Raw genomic sequence first — 26,616 nt, 5'->3', positions numbered from 1 at the left:
TTCTATTCAAAAATCTATTATTGGCTAATAAATTGTTAGATATATAAGACGGGATAAATTCAAACACATGATACTTATTTAAACAGACAAATAAACTGATCATTTGGACAATCTAAATTAATTTTTTCATATTATAATTAATACAGAAAAAATTCAGTTTATATAATTCAATGTAGCAAGCAAGACATATAAGTCAAAAGAAGAGTTTACTTACTAGAACAAGCTATCTTATTGGTTAAGTTATATATTTTATGGGTTTTAGGGTGGATTAATTAGATGTTATATGACTAAAGGTGATTTAAGATTATTATTTTATTACATTATTTAACAAATTTTTTAGTTTAGAATTAATTTATAATGATGGAATAAATGATATTACGATATATAATATAATGTTAAATAATAAATTCATATATGAAATCATTTCACTTGGAATTTGTTACAGGTGATCTCATTGGTAATCATTTAATTACTACTATAATACTATATGTGAAAGAAAATGTAAAGAAATAAGATAAAATAGAATAAGGAAAAGTCAAATTTATCCCTTTAGACGTTAGAACATAGAACCGCGTCCTTCACGCCACGTATGATTGATTGTGGACACATATGAAGCCGTTCAGAATCAGTTTACACGGCTAAAACTTTTTTATATATTCAAAAACAAAAAATACATATAAAAATTAAAAAAAATAAATAAATACACACTCTTTTTATTTCTTGGTATGCACATTGACAGAGAAAGGATATAATGTATTTTTCTCCTTATCTAAAAAAATATTAAACTGAAAACTGAGTTTTTCATTTGATTTTTTGGCAATGAGCGTTGAAAACGAGTGCATGCAAGGGACACTGAAAATTTTATAATAAGTAAGATATTTTATTTAATTTTTCTTGTCACATTAGGGTGAGCAATAAGTTTGTCACTATGTTGGCTTAAATGATATCTTGGGATATTTTAATAGAAAATAAGATAAGTAATCTTAGCACACTTAGCAACTTAGCATGCACCCAAAAACTGAAAGGAAAATTATACACGAAATGCATTATTTTAATTAGTTAAATGGGTTAATCGTGATGTTTAAGTCTATTAATTAAATGGTTTATTGATTTGTTTATTACGTGAAAATAGCGAAAATGAAAAAAAAAAAAAAGAGAGGTGATGTTTCATGGGAAGGTACACAACTCATTTATGTCTGTGGGGTACCAGCACATGCCAAAAAGTCTGCAACACAAATTTTATTATCATCAGTGTCGTCACACTTATTGATTTTATTTGCTCATCAAATTTATATTTTATTTTGCTTTTATCTTATCATATATATATTTAAAAGATAATGTTATAGACAACTTAAATGGATAAATATATGCTATGGTTATGACAAAAATTAAGAAATAAAAGTATGTATGTATATTTATATTTTCAATTAAACATTCTTTTATCTTATTTTTCTTCAATTATTAAAGAGAATTATTTAGGTAACATTATTAAGTTAAATACTTTAATTCTCAATAAATTTTAATTATTAAATTATTGTTTAATTTTTTATTTTATTAGATAAATTTATTAATTTTTTTATAATAATATTATGAAAATATATATTTTTTTAAATTATGTCGACTTTGTCCTGACATTATATATTATGATAGAAAAATTTTTTAGAATTAAACTACTCTTATAAAAGGTCGCAAGGAATAAAAGTCTTATTGGCTAAAAAGATCAAGGTATCCGTAGATAAAAAAATTAAATAATAAATTTTTTAGTTATTATTTTCATATAAAAGAAGAGTTTATTTTTTTAATAATAATTAATTTTAATATTCATTATCTAAAACTTGAAAGAATTTAATATACATACTTTTATATTTAATTATATATTAAATTTATTGCACAAATAAAAATAATTAATTTTCATATTTGTTATTTAAAAATAATCTCTCTATATATATAATTTAATATTAGTATAAAAAATTTATATTAATAGTTATAAAATTAACTTAATTTTTTTTAAAATAATTGAATCTTGATTCTAATTATTAATCACAATATTAGTATTCTCTCCAAATTAAATATAATAAATATTTTAAAAGAAATATATAAATTAAAAAAATAAGCGATAAAAATTTAAAACTAAATAAAAAATTACAAAACTATGTATAAAATAATAATATAATTTTTATGTGAATAATATTAGGGAATAGTTTTTAATTATATTTAATTATAAATTTAATATATTCTTTATAATTTTATAAATTATTTAAATTATATCATTTTATTAATTTTAGTCTCTATTAATATTTAATAATAAATATGTAATAATCTTAAAAAATTTTCATATCAATTCTTTTATATAAACAATCATCTGATACAAAATTAGCTTATCTCCAAAATCAAAGTTTAAAAAAATGATACTAATTGAAATATGTGACTACAATAATATTTTAAAAAAAACTAATTTAAAATATTATTCTAATCATGTAGAGACAAATTTATTGTTTAGGAGCAGAGAGATGAGAGAACTAAATGCATGAAGCTGTGGGAAGTGCAGTTAAAATATATTATATGGACTTGTCATATTGTGTACTACTCTTAATTTTTGTTCCAGGATAAATAATCAGATCTTTTATATATATATATATATATAATAAAAGATCGAAAATGCAAAGAAAGTTAGGTGAAAAGTAAATAAGAAGTGGGCTAAGTATGAACGTGATCTATCTGGATTTGATCAACTTCTCAAAATATGATAATTTTAACATGCTTCCATTTCTAATTTCATCACCTGAATCACGTGTGGATCATCCTCGCACAAAATATATAATTAAATAAATAAAACCGACTTTCTTTTCTTTAAAAAATATAAATATATATTATATATATTACAGAAAATAATTCTTCTTATAGTATTGAGTATTAATAGGACTACTTAGCTGGTAAAATTATCTCTCTCAAAATTTTAAAAAAGTTACATACTAATTATTTCTAGATATATAATTATTTCTATACGTACTTTAATTTAATTTTTTCGAATAAATAATTTTATGATAATATTATAATTTTTATGATAAAAGAGTAAAATTCATCAATCTTTATTATCATTCTATGTATGCATAAAATAAAGAGAATAAAGATATTAGAAAATGGAATTCTATTTTTCATTAATTTTATCTATAGATTACATAATATTGTGTTGTTGCACTACTAATAAAGTAGAAGTACCATAACCTTTTAATAAGGCACTTATATATCAAGTGTTTTATCAAACATTATTATAGCTAGCAATTTTTAAATTGAAAACTTTCGTTTTCTGAATCCTTGTAACTTGAAGCCATAATGAACCTAATTTATTAGTACTGGTTATGTGTTTAATTTTCTTGTCATGCATACGTATGACAATAAACTTTTTTGGTCTTATCTATATATATATATGTCCCACCATTTTACGTTGATATCTAAAAATGAAGATGCAGTTAAATTTAAGGATCAATAATATTATTTTAGATGTCAACGTAACCAATATTTTTAGTTATATAGGTTTATTGTATATAATAAGATCGATGCATATGTACATTAATGTTCATATAATATTTTTATCTTTATTTGGATGATATTCATTGTCGTTTACTATATATTAGAGTGTATTTGTAATTACAAATTTTACAAGAGAGAGAGCTTCTCTTTTATGAAAAGTGCTGGAATACACAAAATAAAGATAAATTATCTATGATAAAAAAATATATTGAAGAGCTTAAAAGATCAATTTAAAATATTCTATTTGTGTGGTTAATATTCATTTCTTATTCAACTATTATAATTTACTTTAATGTAATGGTTCATGAAAATGTCAAATTAAAATTATACCCCAATTCTAAATGCTACACTAATAATCCTTCCTTATCTTATGAACTTACTTTTTTTGTTCTCCATGGCCATTTCTCTCATATGCTACATCTATATATATGAATAACTGAAAATAATAAGACTGAATATAAATTATAAAAATATCAATAATTAAACTTTTATTTTTCAATTTAGATATACTTTTCCATCGTTAATTAGAGTCGGAGTGAGCAGAGTGGAAAAACCTGCATACACTAAAAGCTCAAAAGATGAGAGAGAGAGCATTAAAACACCTGGCATCCCAAGTTCCCATACTACTCATCTATAGAGAAGCCCAAAAACTTAAAAGGATTTGCCTATTTGGTATCGACACTTGTTAGGAAAATTATTTAACTACGAAGGGGAGCCGTGTCTGCGTTTCGAACACATTTTGGACACACTCATCGAAATTCGTCCGACATGCTTGTTTGCTGTGTCCAAATTGTGTTTCAATAAAAAATAAAATTTTTTTTCCGGACACACTTAAACACACCTAAATACCATCATATGCCAGCGTGTTCGGTCTTATTCTTAATATATATTCTTAAAATAAATTTAGATATAGTATATATTATTATTTATTAAAACAAAAAATATTTTAAATACTTAATATAATTAAAAGAAAGCATTAAAAATAATTTTAAAATTAATTTATATTTTAATATCAATAAAATATTAAAATATCATCACGGTTTATCTAAAAAATACTTTATATTTTATATGTATGCATGTCCCCGTGTCATGTAAGATTTTAAAATTCGCGTGTCAACGTGTCTTGTGTCGTGTCGTGTCCTGTGTCCCGTGTCCGTGTCAGTGTCCATACATCTGCATCATAGTTATTTAATAACTTCTTATGATACACGAACACTGACACGATATGACATGGAATAAGATACAGAACACGCATATATATATATATATATATATATATATATATATATATAATATAAAATATTTTTTAAATAAATCGTAATAATGTTTTAATATTAAAATATAAATTAATTTTTTAATTATTGTTAATGTTTTATTTTAATTATATAAAATATTTTTTATTTTAATAAATAATAATATATACTATTTCTAAATTTATTTTAAAAATATATGTTAAGAATAAGATCGAACACCGGCAAGATTTGAACCCCCAACTCTAACATTTGCTTAAGTAAATAAGTGAGTTGATTACTCGTTTAACCCAAATTATTTTTTTTTATTTTTTAAATTATTTGTCAATTGATGGACCCATATCCTATCTTGTTTGAAGCCCATTATTTAAAGCAGTCGGTTGTGGGCCTTGTACTCTGTTAGTGGTCATTTGGGCCCATTATCGATTTGAAACTGAAAGTTATTGTGATTTGTGAAACAGGAACACTTCCTTAATGACTACTAATTAATTAATTAATTTTATGAGTTAAGTGATAATCTCCGAGAAACCCACCAAAAACCCTTTTGCATGAGCTTCAGCTTCACCATTCGCACCTCTCAAATTTTCTTACACCAACAATTGTTGTCGGAGAAATTTGGTTTGTCTCATAAAAGATTTGATCTTTTGCACATTTACAATGAGCTCCAAAGATCCCCACACTGATTCACTTGGTATACTCTCTATTCTCTTCCTCATTCACACCTCAACTTTTCATTTTCATTTTTTTTTCTGTTCTTCAAAATTTCAAGTTTTGTCCTTTTTGTTTTAGAAAAATAGTTTGCTTGAGTTATGTATCGTTCTAGCCACTACTGGATCAGGATTGAGATGGGTTGTCCTCAAAATTCAATTTTTGTTTGTGGTTTTTGATGTTAGATTGCTAGCCAGAGAATGCTCCATAGTGGTTTTTCGTTATTCATTTCCCTTTCTTCTCAGGCCCCTGAATGAGTAGCTTATCTATTGCGTTTAAAATCAATGCTTTTGAAAATTGAAGTGTCAATTTATGGGCAGAAGTTTTTACTCGGGGCTTGCCTTTGTGGTGTTTGATAAAATGCATTGTCTATACAGATGCATTGAAGTTTAAAATGTCTGCTCGAAAGGATTCAGATAAGTTCTTCATGTCCATCAGCAAAAGAAAAAAAAAGCCATTTGATGTTTTACGTGCTATGTACGGTAAGAATTGCTATTTCTGTTGAAGATTTAGTAGAGGCATTGATTATAGTACTATTAGTGTTGTGTTTGTTCAATGACATATGTATGATATGGCAGATGGTTGCATTGCTGGAGGTGTTGCCGGAGTCGTTGTAGAAACAGCTTTGTACCCCATTGATACCATCAAAACTCGATTGCAGGTGAATTTAATATATGAGTAAGCTTATAAGGCTACTTCATCTGTGTTTACATCTACATTGTACTTAAGATTTTACATCTCATTCCTTCCTATATTAGGTTGCTCGTGGTGGAGGGCAAATTATCTTGAAAGGTCTATATTCAGGGTTGGCTGGAAATCTTGCTGGTGTCTTACCGTGAGTGAACTCTCTTGTACACCTTACCCTTGCCATTGATAAAGCATTCATATTTGAGCTAATATTTTTCAGTTTATAATCAATCATTCAATTTACTAAAATGAGAACTTGTCCCATGAATACATAGTTTATGAGATGCATTCTACCTTGTGGTAGCTTAATATTTCATTTAAATGATTTGGACTTATATCTCACTAGTGTTTTAACTTATTCAGTCTTATGCTAACTTTCTTCCCTGACTGAAAATATGGGAACTTAAGTCTATAGATGCTGTTTCCTTTGTGGCAATACTTTGTCCTTTTCTTTTACCATGTCAATCCTTAGCTATAGTTTCTCAGGCTTGTGTTTACTAGGTTAATCCTTGTATCGATAAATAACTTATTATCCATCCACTCTTGACAGAGCATCTGCGATTTTTGTTGGTGTGTATGAACCCACAAAGCAAAAATTGCTACGGTCCTTTCCTGAGAATCTCAGTGCCATAGCTCATTTTGTAAGTTAGCTTTCTTTATTATTAAAAATGCATTCATATTATCTTTATGGTGACACCTGACACACAACTTTTACCTTTTAAATTCGTTTCATTTTTCAATTTTATTTTTTTTATACTGATACATAGATGTTTCTGAGCATTACATAGTTGGGATAAACCTTAGGGTATAAGTAACATGAGTGGCAGCAAGATTAGTAGATGACCAAAAGCACAAGTATAAATCTGTAATACTAATATTGAAGGGTAAAGGCACTTCCAAACCATCTACCTAAACATATTTATACGATGGAGAATTTTTAATAGTTGGAGGTGTAACTTTACAAATTTGTGGTATATAAGTTACATATTTTTGTTTGCTCTAAATAGGTATAATCAATTTTTATTATGTCTTTAGGATAAATTGTCCTACTTATAGTGCCATAAAAACTAAGATATATTAGAGGACATGTAAATGATTAGTTAAACATTTTTGCTATTTGATATTATAAGCTGAGTACAGGCTGCAGGTGCTATTGCAGGAGCTGCATCTTCTCTTGTTCGTGTTCCAACTGAGGTAACTAGCTTTGCTCCTTGGATTTAGTATTTTCCCCTTCTTCCTTGATCTTGAAGTCCGTTCCTTTTATTCTAGGTTATTAAGCAAAGGATGCAAATGGGTCAATTTAAATCAGCACCAGCTGCTGTGCGTCTTATCGTTGCCAATGAGGGTTTTAAAGGTCTTTATGCGGTATGACTTAATTGCATTTTTTTGGAATGGACATTTAAATACTGGTTCAGTTTTTGTTCATGAATGTCGAGTATATCCTTGATCTGTATTTTGATTTTTTGAGATTGAAGGGATATGGGTCTTTCTTATTGCGAGATCTACCATTCGATGCCATACAATTCTGTATCTATGAGCAGCTCCGGATTGGTTATAAGCTAGCAGTAAGCCTACTATTTATTGTATTTCTTATTATTGTTTCTCTCACATAAACACACACACACGCAAATGAAACATTTTCCTTTTTCTATTCACATAAGAATCTTGTAAAAAGTGATTTGGGGGTGTTTCTGTTCTTGGCAGGCGAAAAGAGACCTAAACGATCCAGAAAATGCTATGCTCGGGGCGTTTGCCGGTACTTTCATATCCCTTAGAAGCTTGCTTTGGAGTATTCAAGGATTCATATATTTGTGCTTCCATTTAAACTGAGTCTACATTCATGAATCACTGAGAAAAGAATGTTTTCTTCTTTAATTTTGTGGTATATATTGTTTGTTTGTTTAATACTCTCTCTGTTCCATAATGATGGTGGTTTTGATTTCTTTGTTACATTCATATACCAATGTATCTAGATTCAAATCAATATATGAACTGAGGATGGTAATTTCGATACCTGATAGGTGCCATAACTGGAGCAGTAACAACACCTCTTGATGTAGTAAAAACAAGACTAATGGTTCAGGTGCCTAAGAGTTTTATTTGTTTATTCCCTTAAATTAAGGTATGGGATTGATTTGAAATATGGTAATGTTTGGCTCTCTCTCATTAACATCAGGGATCACAAAACCATTACAAAGGCATTTATGATTGTGTCAACACAATAGTTAAAGAAGAAGGAACTCATGCTCTTTTTAAGGTAGTGTAACATTGTAATCATTCATTGTAATTCTGAGGGCTTTTTTTGGTTTTCATTTCCATTTTATGTTTTTATTATAAAACTTCTTTTTTGGGTATTGAAATGGGGCCGGAGCCCAAAATCATTATTATATAATTCTAACTCTAAATCAATCTTACATGTCTATTTTTCTGCAGGGTATGGGGCCAAGAGTGTTGTGGATAGGAATTGGTGGTTCAATATTTTTTGGTGTTCTTGAGAAGACAAAGCAAATTCTTGCTCAGAGGCATCCAAAAGCTTAGGCTCACAATTGATTTCTTTTTTTTTTATTGATCAAATTGGATTGATTTAATTTTAATTTCATGTTTGCCGTTGATCATTGAATTGGGTAATATTTCCCTAAAGGGCTTAGCCCAAAAGATCGATAGTAAAAAAGAAAGGGATTTGACCAACTTAGGTTAGTCTAGTAGTTAGCTCACTAGTCCACTTAAGTAAGGTGTCTTCAATCTTGCCTTTTTTTTTTTTTGTTTCCCACAGTATTCCCCAATCCGTCGGGCCAAGGTCTAGGACATATTAATCATTCACTTATTGGGTTGGGAATACCACATAAAACAAAAACAAAAGGACTTTGGTCATGTTTGAGATTTGGGCCTAATTATGAGTCCCAAAAAATACATGGGTCAGACAGCCTCTAGATCTCTCTTTGAGAACTAGTGGCATCAGGCCCATGTACAAATGAAATAATTCAATGTTGTTTGTGTAGTGACCTTAATTCCAGAAACATCTTCCAAGTTTTGTAATACTGAAAAAAAATATATATTCCAAGTTTTGACTCCTAAGACGGAGTGTATGTAATGTGTGAAAAATAGGGAGTGTATATGTTCTATTGACCAAAAAAAAAAAGTTTCTCTACAAAATAATTTAGCTCCTCAATATTGCATGGTTGAAGTGCGAGGAAAAAATTGCTATGAAATATTGAAATCAGCTCACATCAATTTTTACGAGATTATTTGCTTTCATATAAGATTTGAGGTAGTGTTTATTTTGTTCTTGAAATTTGTTTGATGAGTCAATTTAGTATTCTATATATTAAAATGACAAACTAAATCTTACACTTTCAAAAACATGGTTCTTTTAGTCAGTAAGTCTCATCATTTTTAGTGCGACTTCAACATGTAATAGTTAATTGCACACGAACATTCTTTAATTGTGGTTAATTAAGTTTCATAAACTACTTTTGCAAATAAAATTAATCACAATTCAAAGTTATCATCATAAAGTAACCATTGCAATACCAAGGTGGCATTTACTTGTCCATATTAGCATTACAGTAACATGTGACAACAAAAGTTTAGCCAAGAGACTAATAAGAATCATATTTTCTAAAGGAGCGAACTTAATCATTTTAAAAAGTTAAAAGACTAAATTGACTCATCAAACCAATTTCAAAGATCAAAATGAGTATTACATAAATTATAAATATAGGCATAACTCTTTCAATAAATCAACAAAGGAATAGAGTAACATTAGCCATCTGCAAAAAGTAATTGCATAGGACTAACTAATTTTATGTAATATTTGAACTTACATTAACCATATGAAAAATATTTTTACATATTACATGGGAAAAAGGTCTTTCCTTCTTCACCCACCCTAATATACAACAAAATTTAATAATACAAACAACAAATCTATCAATTGCCTCAAACCACAGCAGTTCTCTTTGCAACTGGTGACAATCTCTGTGTGGAAAATTTTAGTTTTCCTCTCCTCAGAAGTAATAAGCATAAGAACCCTAAAGTAGCAATGAAAATCAAGTACAACTCCAAATGGAACCCCCCAAGAAAATGAACAAATTCTAGTGTTCTTTTATTGTTACAATTGCAATCATAGTCATTTTGTAGTACACTGCCTTTGACAGTGAATTCAGGATCAAGAACAAAATCCAGTGACACAGCTCCTTCATCCAACCATATAGTTGTGTTCTTCGATTTGTAGCCGGGCATTGTTGCCACCACTGCAATTTAGATTAAGAAATTGATTATAAACTCTACAAAAATTATAGAACTTAAGGATAATATATATCATATTCAAGAAGATAATATATATCTAAGTTTTGCATGATAATATTCAATTTGAGATAATTTTAAATTTTTCTTTTTCGTTCAACAATAATTCTTTTTTTGCCCAATAATTGTAATCTTCAATCATGATACATTATTATAACAATATAATCCAAAATATATCATTTTACCTTCATATTTATCTTTTGGGGCAAGTAAGCGATGATAATCAGCAAAGGTTTTTCCAGCTCTAACCTGTTGGTTAGTACATCATAAAAATGAAGCTCAAAGTCAAACACTCATTCAATGATGTCAGAATTTAATGGTGGAAGGATCAGCTATAGGATATGAAAAACATTTGAAAGGTCTAAGAAATTAGGATGAACATAGTTCACATTGTGGAATCCGAAAAATATTTGCGATAAGATATAAAATGTAGCATTTTCAAGAACTCGCGTCAAACTAAGATGTCATGTATTAATTGAACAAAAATAGAAACAGATGCGATGTACATCCAAACATACCGTGTAATTTATTCCTGTGATGGAAATAATGCCTGGTAACGGCCTTCCATCATGCGAAGAATATATTCTTCCATGCAATCCGGTCTACAGAGTAGATAACAAATAGTTAAGCAATCCAATAAAAATCAATGGGAAGAAGTGAAGAACACCTAAGAATCTTACAACAGATCTCTCACATATAAGTTTGAAATTGAAATGGTCACCTTCTCTATGTTCAACTAACTATAACAGAATGAACACAAGGTATTGGTGACTTATGTACACTCAATGGAATTCTCTCTTACATCCTCTCTCTAGTGGCTTAAGGAACCGACTAAAGGTTTTTGAGTGTTTCGAGTAAAAGAAGAGGATAGAGGTTTGAGATTTTACATCTTTTCTTTAGGCGTAAAGTATATAAACAGAAATAGTATACCTTTACAAGGCTTGCAACAAGATTAAGCAGGCTCATCTTGTTGTATCTCCAAATGATAGGAAGCTGCATATTAACATACAGTACACAGGAGTCAAGAACTAAGAAAAGATATTGCAATTTAAACAGGAAAAAACAAAAAAGAAAAAGAAAAAGACAAGATCATAAAAAATGGATAATATTTTTTTATCTGATGGAGCAGACACTGTGGTAAAAGTTGTAGAAGTGAATGGAATGTAGTACTCTAAAGTTTGGCTTTTATCAACGCTCAGATATGGAAGAAAGAACCAACCTCGGCAGCATTAGGCCATTTATTGTCGCTGACTTCCAAAGTCAATTCGAAACATCCGGCATGTATATAGTTCCAGTCTTGCATTCCTCCATATATTGGGTACCTGCAGTGAGTATCTTCTGAAATAATTTATGAACATATTGGGAAGAGAACATAAACTTCAGCAATTAATTTCAAGTTATTGCTTTCGGATAACCATACCAAGATGCTCCATTTGTAATCCCCCCAGGAAATTCCTTGCTTGTAGACATGTTGTAGTGAGAGTGACTATATATACTTGCCATGAACTGAAATGTCTCATCATCGGGACATCCAAAATAGCTCGTACTGTAATCCATTCATATCAAAAGACAATATCATGTCATAAAGAACTCAAGATGGTTTGAAAGCAATTAGAGACAAATCTAACATAGTATAAGTGATCTTCAAGAAATAAAGCTAGATAACCATATTCCATCTAACAAGTGGTAATATTAAAACATGTGAAAGCTTGATTGCCACATTCCAACTAAGAAGTTGTAAATTAAGACATGTGAAGAAAGGAAAAATAATTCACCACCTTCTATCTTTAGTTCCATCCCAAGGATAATTTGCCACAAGTGCTCCCTGAGGTAAAGAAAGAACAATCCATGAGTAAATTTCACAACTAGAATCTAGATATAATAGTTTATGAAAACAAAATCTGCAGCTAGTTTATAGTTGTAATCAATTCTACAAGATCAAGTACAAGATTGAATCACATAGGTTGGTCTTTCAACTACAGAATGAAAAACAAATGAACATAAGTTGGGTTTACATGGGAAAAAGATATTCAGTTTAGTTCCTAACAGAGATTTTGATTTAAAGAACAAAGTTGTAAACGAAAAACTACCTGGAAAAAAGAAAGAATGATCTCAGAATTATAGAAAGCAGGAAGCATGCACTGGAAACTGGCTACCTTTTTTTTCTAGATTTTGAAAAGAAAAAAGTTTTCAATAACTTTTACCAACAATACTTATATCCATTAACCAAACCAGTCTAACTTAATCTACAGCAGGATCCGCATAAGTGGAATAAAATCAGAAAATAAACATCTCGGCCCAGAGTAGACATCACAAAAATATTACATGAATCCCAAAGAAGTAATACCCCATGCAAAGTGGCAGATGCTGTGAATCGAATATCCTTCGCCCAATTTATTATGGCTCTTGTCTCAGGTTGCCGAGAATCCTCATTATAATTCAGGGGAAAGAACTGTAATTTCATTTGAGATAGACACGTGAGGTTAATGCCAACATGATCTCTAGAAATATATACATTATAACACAAAAATATTTCAATACATCATTATCCAGAAAGAAAAAGCACATGGTCCTACTACTAAAAACATCGATAAAAGGCAACATTAAGTTTAGATTAAGATTCTCATTATAGTATAGATTAGTTTGCTATGAAAAGATATACCTGGTCAGGAAAATCCCGGTTCAAATCAACTTCATTTGCATTACCACGTTTTCTTAAACTATACCCATCAGGGTTCATTGATGGAAGTATATGAAGGTGAACATTCTCCACGATCAATGTTGCCTGAAAAATTTCATAGAAGGTTGGCATTTTAAGCACAAAGATCAAATTATAGAATAACTAGAGTTAGACTGAAAAATGCAGGATTTGAATACTGAGAATGATAAATGATTCCAGCATACTGTAGATTTTGTAGCTTATATCCATGTATTAAATGAACATATAAAATAAGTACATGGCATTTGCTCATCTAAAATTTGAAACTGAAATGATGGTGTTTTTTCCCCCTCCGTTTTCTCAAGAAATCATGAGTTGATATATACCTAGTACTATTTCTTTTCTATTATTTACTAAATAAAATAAGTTTCAACGAAAAAAATTGGAAACAAAAAGGATGTAGGATAATTCAAATTTTACCAATAACTATAATTTGTGTTTTCAATATTATTGCAACAGCTTAAAAACTTCCAATAATTTGTTAGCAATACCAGAAAAACAATAGGGAAAATTGGATTTGGCATGCCACATCGAAGGGGCAAGAGATCAGCATATATTTATGTGCAGAAAGTGGAAGCAAAATACCAGAGGATCTGTCAAATAGTTGTCACATAACCAATTAGCCAGATATATAAGAAGCTCACGGCCCACAGGTTCATCTCCATGTACATTTCCAATATACTGCATCAGCATGATGTTGGTCATAGAATTTCAGAATACAGAATTTCAATATATACTATGGAATTAATTTAACAAGCCAAAAGTAGAAATATGGTGTGGAGCATAAAGACATAGAAAAAGCCTACTAATCCATATGAGTATAGAAAGTCCATCCATTAGGTTATGTATATCAAAATCCTAAGAAAACAAAGAAGAAAAGGAGAACTGGAAAAGAATGCATTCTCCATTAAGTTAAAAACCCAAATAAGATGTAAGTAGTAAAGTTTCACATCTCTTTGTTTAATATTTTTACATCTTTTAAGTCTAGTATGTCAAAAGCCTAAAAAAATTGAAAAAAAAAAGGGACCATAAGCATCTTGCTTAACTGGCATTGAGTACAAAACACTCACCTTAAATGCAGGTTCAGTCTCTTCTTCTCCTGGCTTGTCAGAAATCTCTATCACCCACTACACGTCGGAAAATAAAGGGATGCAACACTCGCTTTTAAAATTGAAACAAATATTTCCAATAATACGCATGTTACGAAAAGGAAAGAAATTACCAGTGGAAATCCATGCACACTCTTCCCAATACTAGTAGCCAAATCCAAGAATCCCTCACAGAGAGAAACAAATTTCAAGTCAGTATGTTCATTCACGAAAGCCATTAGTAAATAATATATTTCGATCTCTAATGTCGTTTGTAGCTACATAATTTTGATATACGCAATCAAGAAAGAAAAGAAGCACAGATATGAGAATCACCTGTATATCCTAGAAATGTTGCTGCATCTTTGTCCGAATTGCTTGATGGCCTTTTCAAGGTCAGCATTTGTCATGTATCCTTTGGCCAAATCAACACTGCCAAACAACATTTCAAATACTATAGAACATGAAATCTTATTGCAAGTTAAATGCTACAACAGATGATAGAAATGACTAGACCATAGTTATACAGGGAAATCATGGATTAAGATTACCTTGTCTGAGTCCTTATTACATCGTCCTCGAGCAAATGCCTCGCATGACTTGTATTAATACACTTATCAAAATCTTCAAGTACCAACAACAAAGTAGCAGTTAGAAGAACTTGCAATTTTAGAAAGTCCAGAGTTAAACAACAAGAACTAGCTGAATAAAGCAAATAATCAAATCCATGTCAACTCTACCCCCCCCCCCTCCGGTAAAGTTCTGACCTTTCACTTCAAACTTCAAAATCAATCACTTCAAAAACTCTGAAAAACTATTCAATTACAAAATCACATGCAGGGAAGAAAGGGTATAGAAATTTCTCATATATATAAATATATTTTCTCACATCTAATTCAGAACATTAAGAAGTTGCAACTCGAATCTATCAACAAAGAATACAAATAACAACTCCGAAATCCTAAACAAATTGAGTTCCAGATTTGGATTTAACCAAAAGAACCCCACCATTTTCACCACCAAAGACTATTAAAAAGCTCGAATTTACAATGACCCATTTCTTCCCTTCCCGTAAATAGATTAAAGAGCACAATAGGAACATGCACACAAAGCAAGTGATGCAAACTTAGATTCAAGATTCAAATAAACGAAAATAAATAAATAAAGAACCTGAAGAAGAAGAAGAAGAAGAAGAAGAAGCGAAGTTGAATAAGGCGCCCTTAGCAAGAGAAAGGGGAAGAAGAAAAGAAGAAACTGTGAGAGCAAAGAGAAGAATTGAGAACAACAGCTTCTTCATCTTCATTCATGGGACGACGACGTTCGTGTCGGATTCAGCCTTTCGCTGTAACGTTGTTTGTTCTTCTAGATTATCGTTGATCATCACGTGTCTCTCACGTGACGTGACATCTTCAACTTCAAGCAAACTAGGCCACTTTTTTTTTTCTTACAAAAATTGTGTCAGATCCAACTCTCTGCTATATTTGGGCTTCGTTAACTTATTTTATTGATCCTCCTTTTCTTCGACCAAAATAAAATTTTTAACATTTTAAGAAATACGAGATTCTGAACAAAAACCAAAAAATGTTAGGGATAATATATATATATATATATATATATATATATATATTTTACTATTTTTTTAGTAAAGTATCGTTTTTGTACCTAACGTTTTGGGTAAATCTTATTTATGTTTCTAATATTTAAATCGTCCTATTTGTATTTCTAACATTTGTAAAAGTGATTCAATGTTATCCTACTATCAATTATACTAATAAATCAGATTATATTTTTCAATTATTCTCATTTGGATGTATTCATTTTCAATTAGGTCTCACTTGGATGTGTTCAATTTTAATATTATACCCACTATTTGTGTTTAGATTCATTATGTCCCTAAAAAAGTGAATTATGTAAATGTTGTAGGAATTAGTTTCAACTTTTGATGAGCTATTTTTCGGAGTAGATCATCGATTCTATCCCAGACATTTGTATTCTAACTTCAAGAAGAGATTTTTCAAAACTCAAACTAAAACGTTCATGATGTGTAATTAACGGCAGGATAACATTGAATCACTTTTACAAACGTTATGGATACAAATAGGACGATTTAAACGTTAGGGATATAAATAGGACTTACCCCAAACGTTAAGGATAAAAACGATACTTTACTCTTTTTTTTTAAGTTGGACGAGACTATTTGAGGAATTAAAAGTGGATGGGATAAGATTGTAGTGCAATTTGCAACTCCGATAGATTGGATGTTCATATTATTTTATCAATATTATGTTTGTAAATCTTATTAATATGTGTCTTAATATGTTATATTCGGGTTCGAATCTTGATGAATAGGTTAAGTATTGAAAAAGAATTCTTTAGTATTGTATTCCATGAGTAAGTAATATGCGTATGTTATGATACTTAAGATTGAGGGGTTTTTGTTTTTTAACAAAAAGTAAGCTTAACATAGAAAGTGGAATAGGAGAGTACAAGGTACATCTAAAAACACAAGACAATGAATATAGTAAAAGGGATATAATCCATTGTCATCTCCGGCATAGCTATCAACAATCAAACGGATCAATACACTATTTTCTGTAACTCTAAAACCACATGTTTATAATTTCATCAACACTTGTCTCTAAATTTTGGAAAATTATACTATTCCGTTCCAACCAAATGTTTCAAATAATCGCAAATAAACCTATCAGCCACTTCTTATGCTCCGAGTTACGACCAGTTACTCCAATCCAACTTTCAAATAGTCCTTTGACAGTTTCCAGAATAGCTCAAGACCTATCAACATACATCAACCAAACGCACTACATGTGCCACATAAACTCACAGCCAAAAAACAATCTTTGTTTGTTTGTTTGTTTCAAAGGATAACGATTTTACTCGTAAAGAACAATAAAGTAAAATTAAACAAATTAAATTATCACATTCATTTGTAATAGAAAGAAGCTCAAAACTAGCCGAATTTATTATGTTTGATCAACATTTTTAGTCATTAGTTTAATTCTTTTAAATCTAAAAATATATTTTTATTCCATATTTTTAAATATTATTAACTAGTTACTGACTAAAAATAATAAATTTTATTAGTTATCTAGTATTCTTCTTCATGACATTATTTTTCATAGTTTTTGAAAAAGACATAATTTATTTCAATCATATTAGATATATATTATAAATTAGTCACCAAAATTAATCAATTAATATAAAATATATATTAAAAATAATTTAAATTATATATATTTATAAAAAAATTATAATAACATATTTTAATGTATAAATAACATTTTTAAATTTATTATTGCTAACTCAAGATAGCATACAAACATTGCTGCTTTTGCAGCTACCTCCCTTAAATACCTAATTTGCCAACGAATTAATACTGAAGTGAAATGGAGGGTAACATGGACGTGGGAATACCAAACTCCTTCAACTTATTGTCTAGAAAACAAAATAAATAAAAGCATATTTTTGCTTAAAAGGATAAGGTATGTGTTGTGATGGTCCATTTGTTCAGTTTCGTTATATATAAAGAAGAAGAAACAAGAAGTACCAACTATATATAGTAGCATGGTCCATGGTGAGTTAAGTAGTTACTTGCGGTTTTTATGTGGCCTCAATTTTGCTTCAACATATATATACCCTTATCCAGAGTTTTTTTTTTATCTTTTATTAGCACCTGATGATGTATTTAATTATTTAGAAAAGTTAGTTAGTTACTTGTTAATTGAGTTTGCAGAGTTAATCTTTCAATAGTTAAATTAGTTAGCAGCTAACTAAGTAATATTAGGATGAAAAATGATTTTTTTTTTCGGTAAAAAAAAATCTATCAAAAAAAGTTTGCCATGTACGATATACATCCTTTTTATAAATTTAATAAAAATATTCACTCTTTGTCTATTCTATTTTTCACTTAAAACAAATCTTAAACCAGATATTACTCAATGTAATTTACTGATTTTCTATTATTCATTTTTCAGACTCACTAATCTAACATAAACTCTATTCATTTTTCATACTCACTAATATTAATTCAAATGATATTAAATTTATTAAATGAATACAAGATTATTGTTTTCAAAATCTCAATTTATAATAATTTTTTTAAACAACTACATTTTAATAAAGGGTAAATCACATAAAAAAAACGAATTGAACGTCAAAATTATATGGATTCCTAAAACAAAAAAAAGGTTACATGCATGTCTTTAATCACATTTATATATAATTCGGATTGACTAAATTCGATTTATTTATTATAGTAGTAAATCAAATCAACAAGATTCAAATTACTAGGTGTATATGTACATCGATATTGGTAGATTCAATTTATTATGAATTACAATTTGAATTTTCTCTATTCATAATAAATCGAAACAAGATACTTCGATCTAATACCATGGTTTATGCCCTTAGTAATTTGAATTTAATGGCTTCGATTTAGTAGTAATTTTCGGTAGTGGTAATATATATATATATATATATATATATATATATGTATATATATGGCTATATAAACAATCCGAATTTACTTATTTTGAATTACATTTCACCAAATCTCATCCTCAAAACGTTGGTTCTAGAGAAAAGTTAGGAAAAGAAACGATAATATTCAAACTGTTGAAATAGAAGACGACTCAAATCGTATCTATCGGTTGGATAGAGTCACCCACATTGCTGGTAGCATCCATGAAGAGGTTAGTTAATGAAATTTAATTTCGTTAAGAAATAAATAATTGTTAGTGATATTAAGTCGCTTAGAATTTGATTGTACGCGTTATTAGAATTATTAAACTTTAAATGGTAGCTAGAATAGTGATTTAATAATTTGTTAGAACATTAAAGACTACAAATGCAAGTTGGAGGAGTGATCAATAAGTATTAGTTAGAGTAGTGATATGAGGTTCGATTAGAATTTGTAAGTTTTAAATGTTAGAAGTTTTGCTAGGTTAAAAGTTTTGTCATAGTTTAATTTAATTTAATTTAGGTTTCGAGTATTAGATTAACTAGGTAGTAGAAGGTTATAAAAGAATCAATTTTATTTAATTTAATTTCTAAATGTTAGATTAACGAGGTACTACAAGTTTAGTTATAGTTTAATTTTTTAATTTATATCTTAAATATTAGATTAAATATGTTATATTTGGATTTAACTTAATTTAGGTTAATTAAGCTTAATTTAATTTAATTATTAAATGTTACATTATTTATATTCTGGTCTGTAATATAGTTTATATTAAAGTATGTTTTTATTAGAAGTTTTCAGAGGCTGCGTTTGTTTTTATGGACATGAAAAAATATGATATTGAAACAGAGACAATGAAATAGAGATACTAAAAATTATTCTTTATGTATTGTATTTGAATATAATGTACAAGATACTAATGTAATGTCTAATACTATGTTTAGATACACATGAACAAGACTAAAATATTATGTAAAATGACTAAAATAGACATATCTCTCGTACGCTCTTCTCCTTCCCTCTATCTCTCACTCCTTCCTTGTTGCCTACCCTTCTCCAGTTATTGAAGGATGGTAGAGGAATAATACTTATTATACCTGTTAAACTGTGCTTTTGCTAATCGAGTCTCTCTTATGCAACTCAATATTTAAAATTTTGTGGGTACAATTCATTTTTGTATTTCTTTAAATTTTGTATTTTTTTGCTTCTAAATTTTTTGTTGTGTAAATTAAGAAATTTAATAGGTATTGAATTTGATCTTTTTACTCCAATTGAAAGAAGAACATAGAAATAAAAAAAAAGAGAAGAGAGTACCTTTCTGAGAATAACGATGCAGAGAAGAAGTTCAAATTATGATTTTTAAAAGAGGAGAAATAATTATCTATGGACCAAAAAGGAAAAACTTTTCATAAAAAAATCTGTGCCTACCCTCCCAAATTATGTATCCATTATTGTCCTTTATTTAAAAATAGACACAAAAATTAAAAAAATTGTTCTGGAGACACTATGTCTAGTGTCCATGTCTCTCTATCCAAATATTTTTTAGATATTTACTATCCATATCTCTGTGTCCTGTCCACAAAAACAAACGCAGCCAGAAAGCACAGAGGATCAGGCACCCACGCCATTGCTTCACAGAGTCACATCTATTCTGACTATTCGATTGACTTATATGTTATATGTTATTATGTTATCATGCTGCGTGAATATCGTTGTGTTGTTGTATTCAGTATTAGGTTATCATGTTATGTTATCGTGTTATTACGTAATCATGCTATGTGATTATCGTTGTGTCATTTATTTAGTATTAGGTTATCATGGTGTTTTATCATGTTATTATGTTATCATGTTATGTCATTATATAATACCTGAACGAGGTTGGAAACTATAAAGTAAAGATGTTCGTAATTGAAGTTAGTTGAAATTTTACGGAATAAAAGTGAAAGTAACACCGGGATGAAAAAGAACACGCAATCATATGTTAACGAACACGGAAAATACAACTACAAATACGAAAAACATAACATAGAATGTCACGCACATTGCGAAAGAACAATAAAGCATAATACATATAAAAAAAAGGCAACACAATAAAGAAAATACTAAACTCCGCTAGTTGCTCCAAACCTCCCAGGGCCTCCTCCCTATCCATACTAGTGTGAATTCTAGTGCTCCTTGGATAACGTTCAGATGCAGGTTTCTTACTGGGATCAGAGATGACAGTTGGACCATCATATGGTGGGTAGAAGCATTATGGAATCGGAGGATTGAATCCTATCCTGTAGACACTAAACACCGTGCTGAGCCAATATACCTCATGGACATATATAAGTTTCCCAACACAAGCGAGAATATGTACAACAAGCGACTGCATGGCGGCATGGGTAGTGAAGTGACTGAAAATACCCGCAGTCGCAAGTTCGATCTCTCAACGAGATTCTGTAAGCACTAAGTGAGAAGTTACCTGTTGGAGTAGTCTCAGCCACATTAAACTCCAAATTATCCTATCATATAGTGTCACCATGAAACATCTCGATGCCTTTAGATTTGCCTCCACTACCTTCACAAGTGACTGACTAAATTGCTTACCTGTCCTCAACTGTGCCTCAGCCTCTTTTCCCTTGCGTACAAAGAGCTCCGCCAATCTCCCGTAGGTGGACTTCACCAAGGAACAAACTAGAAGGTTCCTAACACCCTTCAGCACTGAATTAACACACTCGAAAATATTTGTAATCATATGGCCAAATCTTTGACCCTTGTCCTGGTGCTGAATCCACTTTTCATACTCCATCCTATTGGCCCAGTCACACATTGTCGGGTCTTTGGTCTGGAGGATGTCAAACTAATACTCAAACTCGACCTCAATCTTCGCATAAGCAGCATTGACTAGAAGCCTCCTTGCATCCTTTCGCTTGAAACTCAGCGCAAAATTCGCAACGACATGCCTAATACAGAATGCACGATAAGCAGATGGTGGAGCCCATCCTCCATCAAGTGCCACCAAGGTGGCCTTGATACCTTTGTGCTTATCTGATATCATGAGAATGCCAGGCTGAGGAGTCATATGCTGTCATAAGTGAGACAGGAAGAATTACCATGACTCCGTATTTTAACCCTCCACTAGAGCAAAATCAATGGGAACGATATTAGAGTTTCCATCCTGAGCAATTGCAACCAACAAAATTCTCTCATATTTATCGTACAAGTGGGTTCCGTCAATACTGATCAATGGCTTACAATACTTGAATGCCTCGATGCACGGTGGAAACGACAAAAAAAAGTATGTGAAAAATGCTGACGACCCGTCAACCTGCCCTCCAACTCACACAGGTCTTGTTTTCAGAACTGCAATACTTCCTGGCATCGTTATCTGCACACCAAATACCCACCTTGGAAACTCATTATAGGATTCCTCCCAATCTCATATATCTACGCGACGACCTTCTACTTAGCCAACCAAACCCTCCTGAACGTAGGTCTAAACCCAAAATGTGTCTCTGTCGCATTTTGTAGTACATTGATGGACACAGCCACATTAGCTCTGATATAGGAAGGATGAAAGCAAATATCCATGATAGTCAAGCTTCCTGTGATCACTGGAGATTGAGGTGGCCAAACATGTATGAGGTCTGTTATACCGTCTGACATCCCAGATACTCTTGCACTGCCGTAGAGTGATTCGAATCAACCATCTGCAGCTGTTTCTGAACTCCTTACACTTTCCGTAGCACTTGGCTTTGTCTGATTTCAGGACTTTGTACTCAACCTCCCGCCGGGTGCTATAAGTCTCCACACACAATACAACTTCCTTCTTATTCTGAAACTGCTGTCTTACTTGAAACTCAGCTAGACCTGCAGTATCTTGCGATTCTTTGGCCCCAAAACTAGATTCTACATCGGAAACCCCTTACGTCTCATCACATCTAAGTCTATAGTCGAAAAGTGCGATGAGTACTGATGAGTTTCCGAGCTCGATGCTTCACCAGTCTCGACAAGAATACTCTTCCCTATGTCATCATCGCTGTCATCTTCAATAATTGCGGGCTCGACATCATTGTCATCCCCTAGCACATCTTCCACCACATCCGGTTTTCCAACCTCCACAAAATGCGAGATCATAACAGGAGTATTGATGTTAGCACCTACATCAGTAATCTCATCGTGGTTCAGATCGGCTGCGAAGGATTGAGATGTCACCAAATCTTTCGTATATGCCATTACAGGCAGAGACGAAGACACACCAATAGGGGTTGAACTGGAGGCTGCTACCGTTGGTACTGATTGATGATTTCGGTTCGACCTTCCTGAGCTAGAGACCACATCCACAAGCTTAGCCAATAGTTCAGGGATTCTCACTTTCGAAAACTGGCAACGACAGTGAAATAAAACTTGCAGATCCTCGTCACTGTCTATCACAAAAGAGTCGTACTTCACCCCATCGTGAACAACAGAAATTGAAATTCTATAATATAACTTCTCTGTCAATTTCATTCCATGCAGTCCCAATTTCTATAGTACGGTATTTTGAAAATTAACAAAGCTCATAGAAAGTCTAATAAAAACACTTAACGAAATTTTATTAGTAAATTTTATACCCGCTTGTTTCTTTTTTTTAATCGTGCCTTTGTAGTGCACAAGAACTATAAAACTCTTTTCACGAACCATTGTGGATTCACTTCTCTTCAATCCTTCACGTTAAGATCATATTTATATAGGAGTTGTTCCTTAAGTAAATCGAATTAAATTATTTCGATTTAATATTTATTTCTTTTTAAGTAACTCGAATCTAGTAGCTTCGATTTATCATAATAAACTATTTAGTATAAATCGAATCATATTAATTCAAATTACATATATTACATTCTTCATATATATATCGAATCAATTATATTCGAATTTACATGCATGAACGTAAATCGAATTAATTTATATATTTTGGTAGTAAATCGAGTTTGATGGCTTCAATTTATTTAAAACTAAGATAAATCAAATGAGATTGTCCGATTTACATAGAATGATGATAAATCAAATTATATTGATTTGATTTACATAAGTTTAGGACGGTATTCATATTCTCTCTTTGTATTTAAAACATTTACTAGTAAATTCTAAATCCTAATAGCTTGTTTATGTGTTTTGCCCTCTCAATAAATAAACACACTCACATGTACATAACATTTTATAGCGAACCTACAACATACATGGGCACGACATCAAGAACAATGATTAGAGAAAAAAAAAAAAAACTAATATAGTACTATGTTATCTCATATTTTTCACTTTGTGCGAATGAAAGAGAATAAAAGAAAGCTATTGACTAAGTGTTAGTTAAAAAAAATAGTTAATTACCCAAAATTTCTCTAAAATAAAATGTTTATAAATAAAGGGAGATATTTTCTTTGTCCACAAGCTAAGTAATCATTTTTTGGAGTTTTATATGATGATTTGAACGGAATCCCGGTTCTTAATTAATTGTAAAATATTTACTTAAAATTAAAAATTATTATAAATGAAACTAATTAATTACTGTTACTTTAAAGTTCTAAAATAAGAGATATTGTTATATAAATATTTATGCTTTTAAAATCAATTATTCATAGAAAGAGAGTAATAATTGATGAAAAAGTTCAACCTATAAAAGGAGTAACCCGAAAGGCCCAAGGGATTGGTCATTGATTTTTTTAATGGAAAACCAAGTCAGCGGTAATAGCACGATTCTTAATTATTTTAAGTTTATATACTTTTTTTTAGATTAATTATTTTTATTTTTTATTTAATAAAATATCAATATATTCAGATAAAAACATAGTTAAAATAGAAAAATATTAAAAAATCAGTAAAATTTATTATTTTTAATAGCAATTAATCAATAATATTCAAAAGTATGAATTAAAAATATATTATTAAATTATTAAACTAAAAAAATTAGATTAATAACTAAAATATTAATAAAAAATAATAAAATTTATTGATATTTAATTTTTTTTCTTTAAAATAGACCAATTTTATGATAAATTAAAAAAATAGACATAAAACATGAAGAGAAACAATTAATTTGTTACAGTTGATACTTGGCACAAATGAAAAATTTATAGATCTCTCATTCAGCTGCACCAAAGTTTAAATCTCAGAACTCAGAATTAGAATATAGAATCAAAATCTTTTTTTAATGTGTGTGAGTGTAGTAAGATAAGACAAAAAAAAAACAATTAATTTGAGAAGAAGAAAGTGCTAATTAAGTATTATTAAGTATTAACCATAAGAACCGTCCAAAGAGACTTTAATAGCATATCTTTTGCCGACACAAAGACCACACTAACACATGATGTTAACATAAAGTGTTACTAATTACATCATTTGGGACACGTGTACGGTTGTTATCATGTCACGATTCCCCTGTGATGCAAATTTGTCCATTCCTTTTTATTTTTTTCTTTAATTAACACAAATTTATTCACCATCATCAATGTTCTAATTAGTATTATAGTAATAAAAAAATGTATGTATTATTAATATAAATAATTTAATAATTATTTTTTATATTCACCTAACATGTATAATGATATAGATACTAAGAGGGAATTAATAAGTAATTAGTAGCTAGCTAAGCAAGTGATTAGTTCGGGCGTGGAATTGAAAGGTGTCGAATTCTGTTGGGGTTTTGTGATTGCGTATACCGACCACATTCGATTAATAACCATGTAGTGCTATTTTAGCTTTTATTTTCTTGTCATGGTTCTAGATTGTTCTTTTCCATTGTTGGCAAAGTTGAAAGCTTCATACTCCGATACTCATAAGATATTTGGCATTCATAATTACTGGATTAACCCTTAACAATATAATGTTATTGCTTTCACTAATATCCAAGGATCATGCTAAACATTCTCATTAATTATTTTCTCACAAGAATATATGAGATTTTAGAAAAAAACTAATTATATTTATTTCTTATTTTATTTAATGTTAATATAAGAATAATATTTAAGAGAATTTTCATTGATCTATACTCTTAATATATTTTTTTTATCTCATTGAGCAAAATATGCATGTTGTTACTTAAAACGCTCATTATTAAGTTAAACGCTGTTGTATTTCATGTGGACAAATTTTGATAATATACTTAATATGCTTTATATAGATAATTTAAATTCATAAAAATAATTTCTTATTCTAATTAAAATGTAACCATATTATAGAAAAGAATATTGTACTTTCTATCTTTAGAAAGTGTATTAGTATTTGCCTAGTACATGGTATCATGTGCAGCAAAGGAGGTGAATGAAGAATGATATAATCATTAAGATTATGAGACAGAAAAATACAAAAGCAAAGGAAGCATTTGGAGTGCCACACTGTACTGTTGTACATGTACTGTTGTAGTGTTCTTCTCTACTGTCAGAAGCTGTACAAGGAGTCAAAACATGTTGCATGTCATATGCTAATCGCTATTCTTTTTTGGGTGTATTTATCCTATTTTCTTTTTTTTTTCAATCCAAACAAAATTAAATAATTGCTGCTTTATCACTTTAATTAATATGTACTATGCTTGTTTAATAATGTTTTAAAATTAAAAATTATCTAATTAAGACAATTTACTAAGAGTGGAAAATATCTTATCTAAAAGCATATAAAAGTAAATTAAAAATGTTCACTGAACAAAGAAAAATTTCCTTTAAGATTGAATTAAAAAGCATACCTCTATTTAGTAATTGAAATTTGTGTGATATATATTATTATTGTCAAAGACTAATTGGCTGTGATACTAAGTTTTATTTAAGAATTTGTTATTGATTAATAAATTATTATATATATAAAACAGAATTCAAATTCTTAACATTTGTTTAAGTGAAC

General features: G+C 29.8%; 2 protein-coding genes across 3 annotated transcripts; one reads left to right on the top strand and one right to left on the bottom strand.

Annotated features, from left to right (window-relative positions):
• Positions 1–5,261: 5,261 nt before the first annotated feature.
• On the top strand, positions 5,262–9,251 carry LOC112712478 (S-adenosylmethionine carrier 1, chloroplastic/mitochondrial). The gene is made up of 12 exons (XM_025765374.3): positions 5,262–5,472; positions 5,867–5,971; positions 6,068–6,150; positions 6,248–6,324; positions 6,727–6,817; positions 7,317–7,370; positions 7,446–7,541; positions 7,652–7,741; positions 7,881–7,932; positions 8,198–8,259; positions 8,353–8,433; positions 8,610–9,251. Exons 1-12 carry the CDS (start codon positions 5,439–5,441, stop codon positions 8,712–8,714), a joined length of 930 nt encoding a protein of 309 aa, XP_025621159.1. The 5' UTR covers positions 5,262–5,438; the 3' UTR covers positions 8,715–9,251.
• A 677-nt stretch (positions 9,252–9,928) lies between these two features.
• On the bottom strand, positions 9,929–15,857 carry LOC112712476 (carboxypeptidase SOL1). Of its 2 annotated transcripts, none has more exons than XM_025765373.3 (15): positions 15,459–15,857; positions 14,840–14,912; positions 14,625–14,720; positions 14,423–14,453; positions 14,271–14,327; positions 13,786–13,881; positions 13,144–13,266; positions 12,829–12,933; positions 12,260–12,306; positions 11,902–12,027; positions 11,701–11,803; positions 11,412–11,474; positions 11,000–11,083; positions 10,667–10,730; positions 9,929–10,429 (listed from the first exon to the last, which is right to left on the bottom strand). In XM_025765373.3, the coding sequence occupies exons 1-15, from the start codon at positions 15,589–15,591 to the stop codon at positions 10,116–10,118; spliced, it is 1,515 nt and encodes a 504-aa protein (XP_025621158.1). In that variant the 5' UTR covers positions 15,592–15,857; the 3' UTR covers positions 9,929–10,115. The 2 variants fall into 2 exon arrangements, with proteins under 2 accessions (XP_025621158.1, XP_072060072.1); XM_072203971.1 differs by lacking the exon at positions 15,459–15,857 and adding an exon at positions 15,056–15,454.
• Between the last annotated feature and the right edge of the window lie 10,759 nt (positions 15,858–26,616).

The sequence above is a fragment of the Arachis hypogaea genome, chromosome 9, assembly GCF_003086295.3.
Source record: "Arachis hypogaea cultivar Tifrunner chromosome 9, arahy.Tifrunner.gnm2.J5K5, whole genome shotgun sequence".
NCBI classification, from domain to species: domain Eukaryota; kingdom Viridiplantae; phylum Streptophyta; class Magnoliopsida; order Fabales; family Fabaceae; genus Arachis; species Arachis hypogaea.
This window is presented reverse-complemented; position numbering and strand designations above follow the sequence as displayed.

What these genes read in the sequence shown, in the direction of transcription:
- LOC112712478 (XM_025765374.3), top strand. Translation starts at nt 5,439, where the DNA reads ATGAGCTCCAAAGATCCCCACACTGATTCACTTG. An exon ending in TCAGTGCCATAGCTCATTTT is followed by an intron (nt 6,818 to 7,316) that starts GTAAGTTAGCTT and finishes AGCTGAGTACAG; the next exon opens with GCTGCAGGTGCTATTGCAGG. An exon ending in GGATTGGTTATAAGCTAGCA is followed by an intron (nt 7,742 to 7,880) that starts GTAAGCCTACTA and finishes TGTTCTTGGCAG; the next exon opens with GCGAAAAGAGACCTAAACGA.
- LOC112712476 (XM_025765373.3), bottom strand. Translation starts at nt 15,591, where the DNA reads ATGAAGATGAAGAAGCTGTTGTTCTCAATTCTTCTCTTTGCTCTCACA. An exon ending in ACCGGGATTTTCCTGACCAG is followed by an intron (nt 12,934 to 13,143) that starts GTATATCTTTTC and finishes ATGAAATTACAG; the next exon opens with TTCTTTCCCCTGAATTATAA. An exon ending in CCCAAAAGATAAATATGAAG is followed by an intron (nt 10,430 to 10,666) that starts GTAAAATGATAT and finishes TCTAAATTGCAG; the next exon opens with TGGTGGCAACAATGCCCGGC.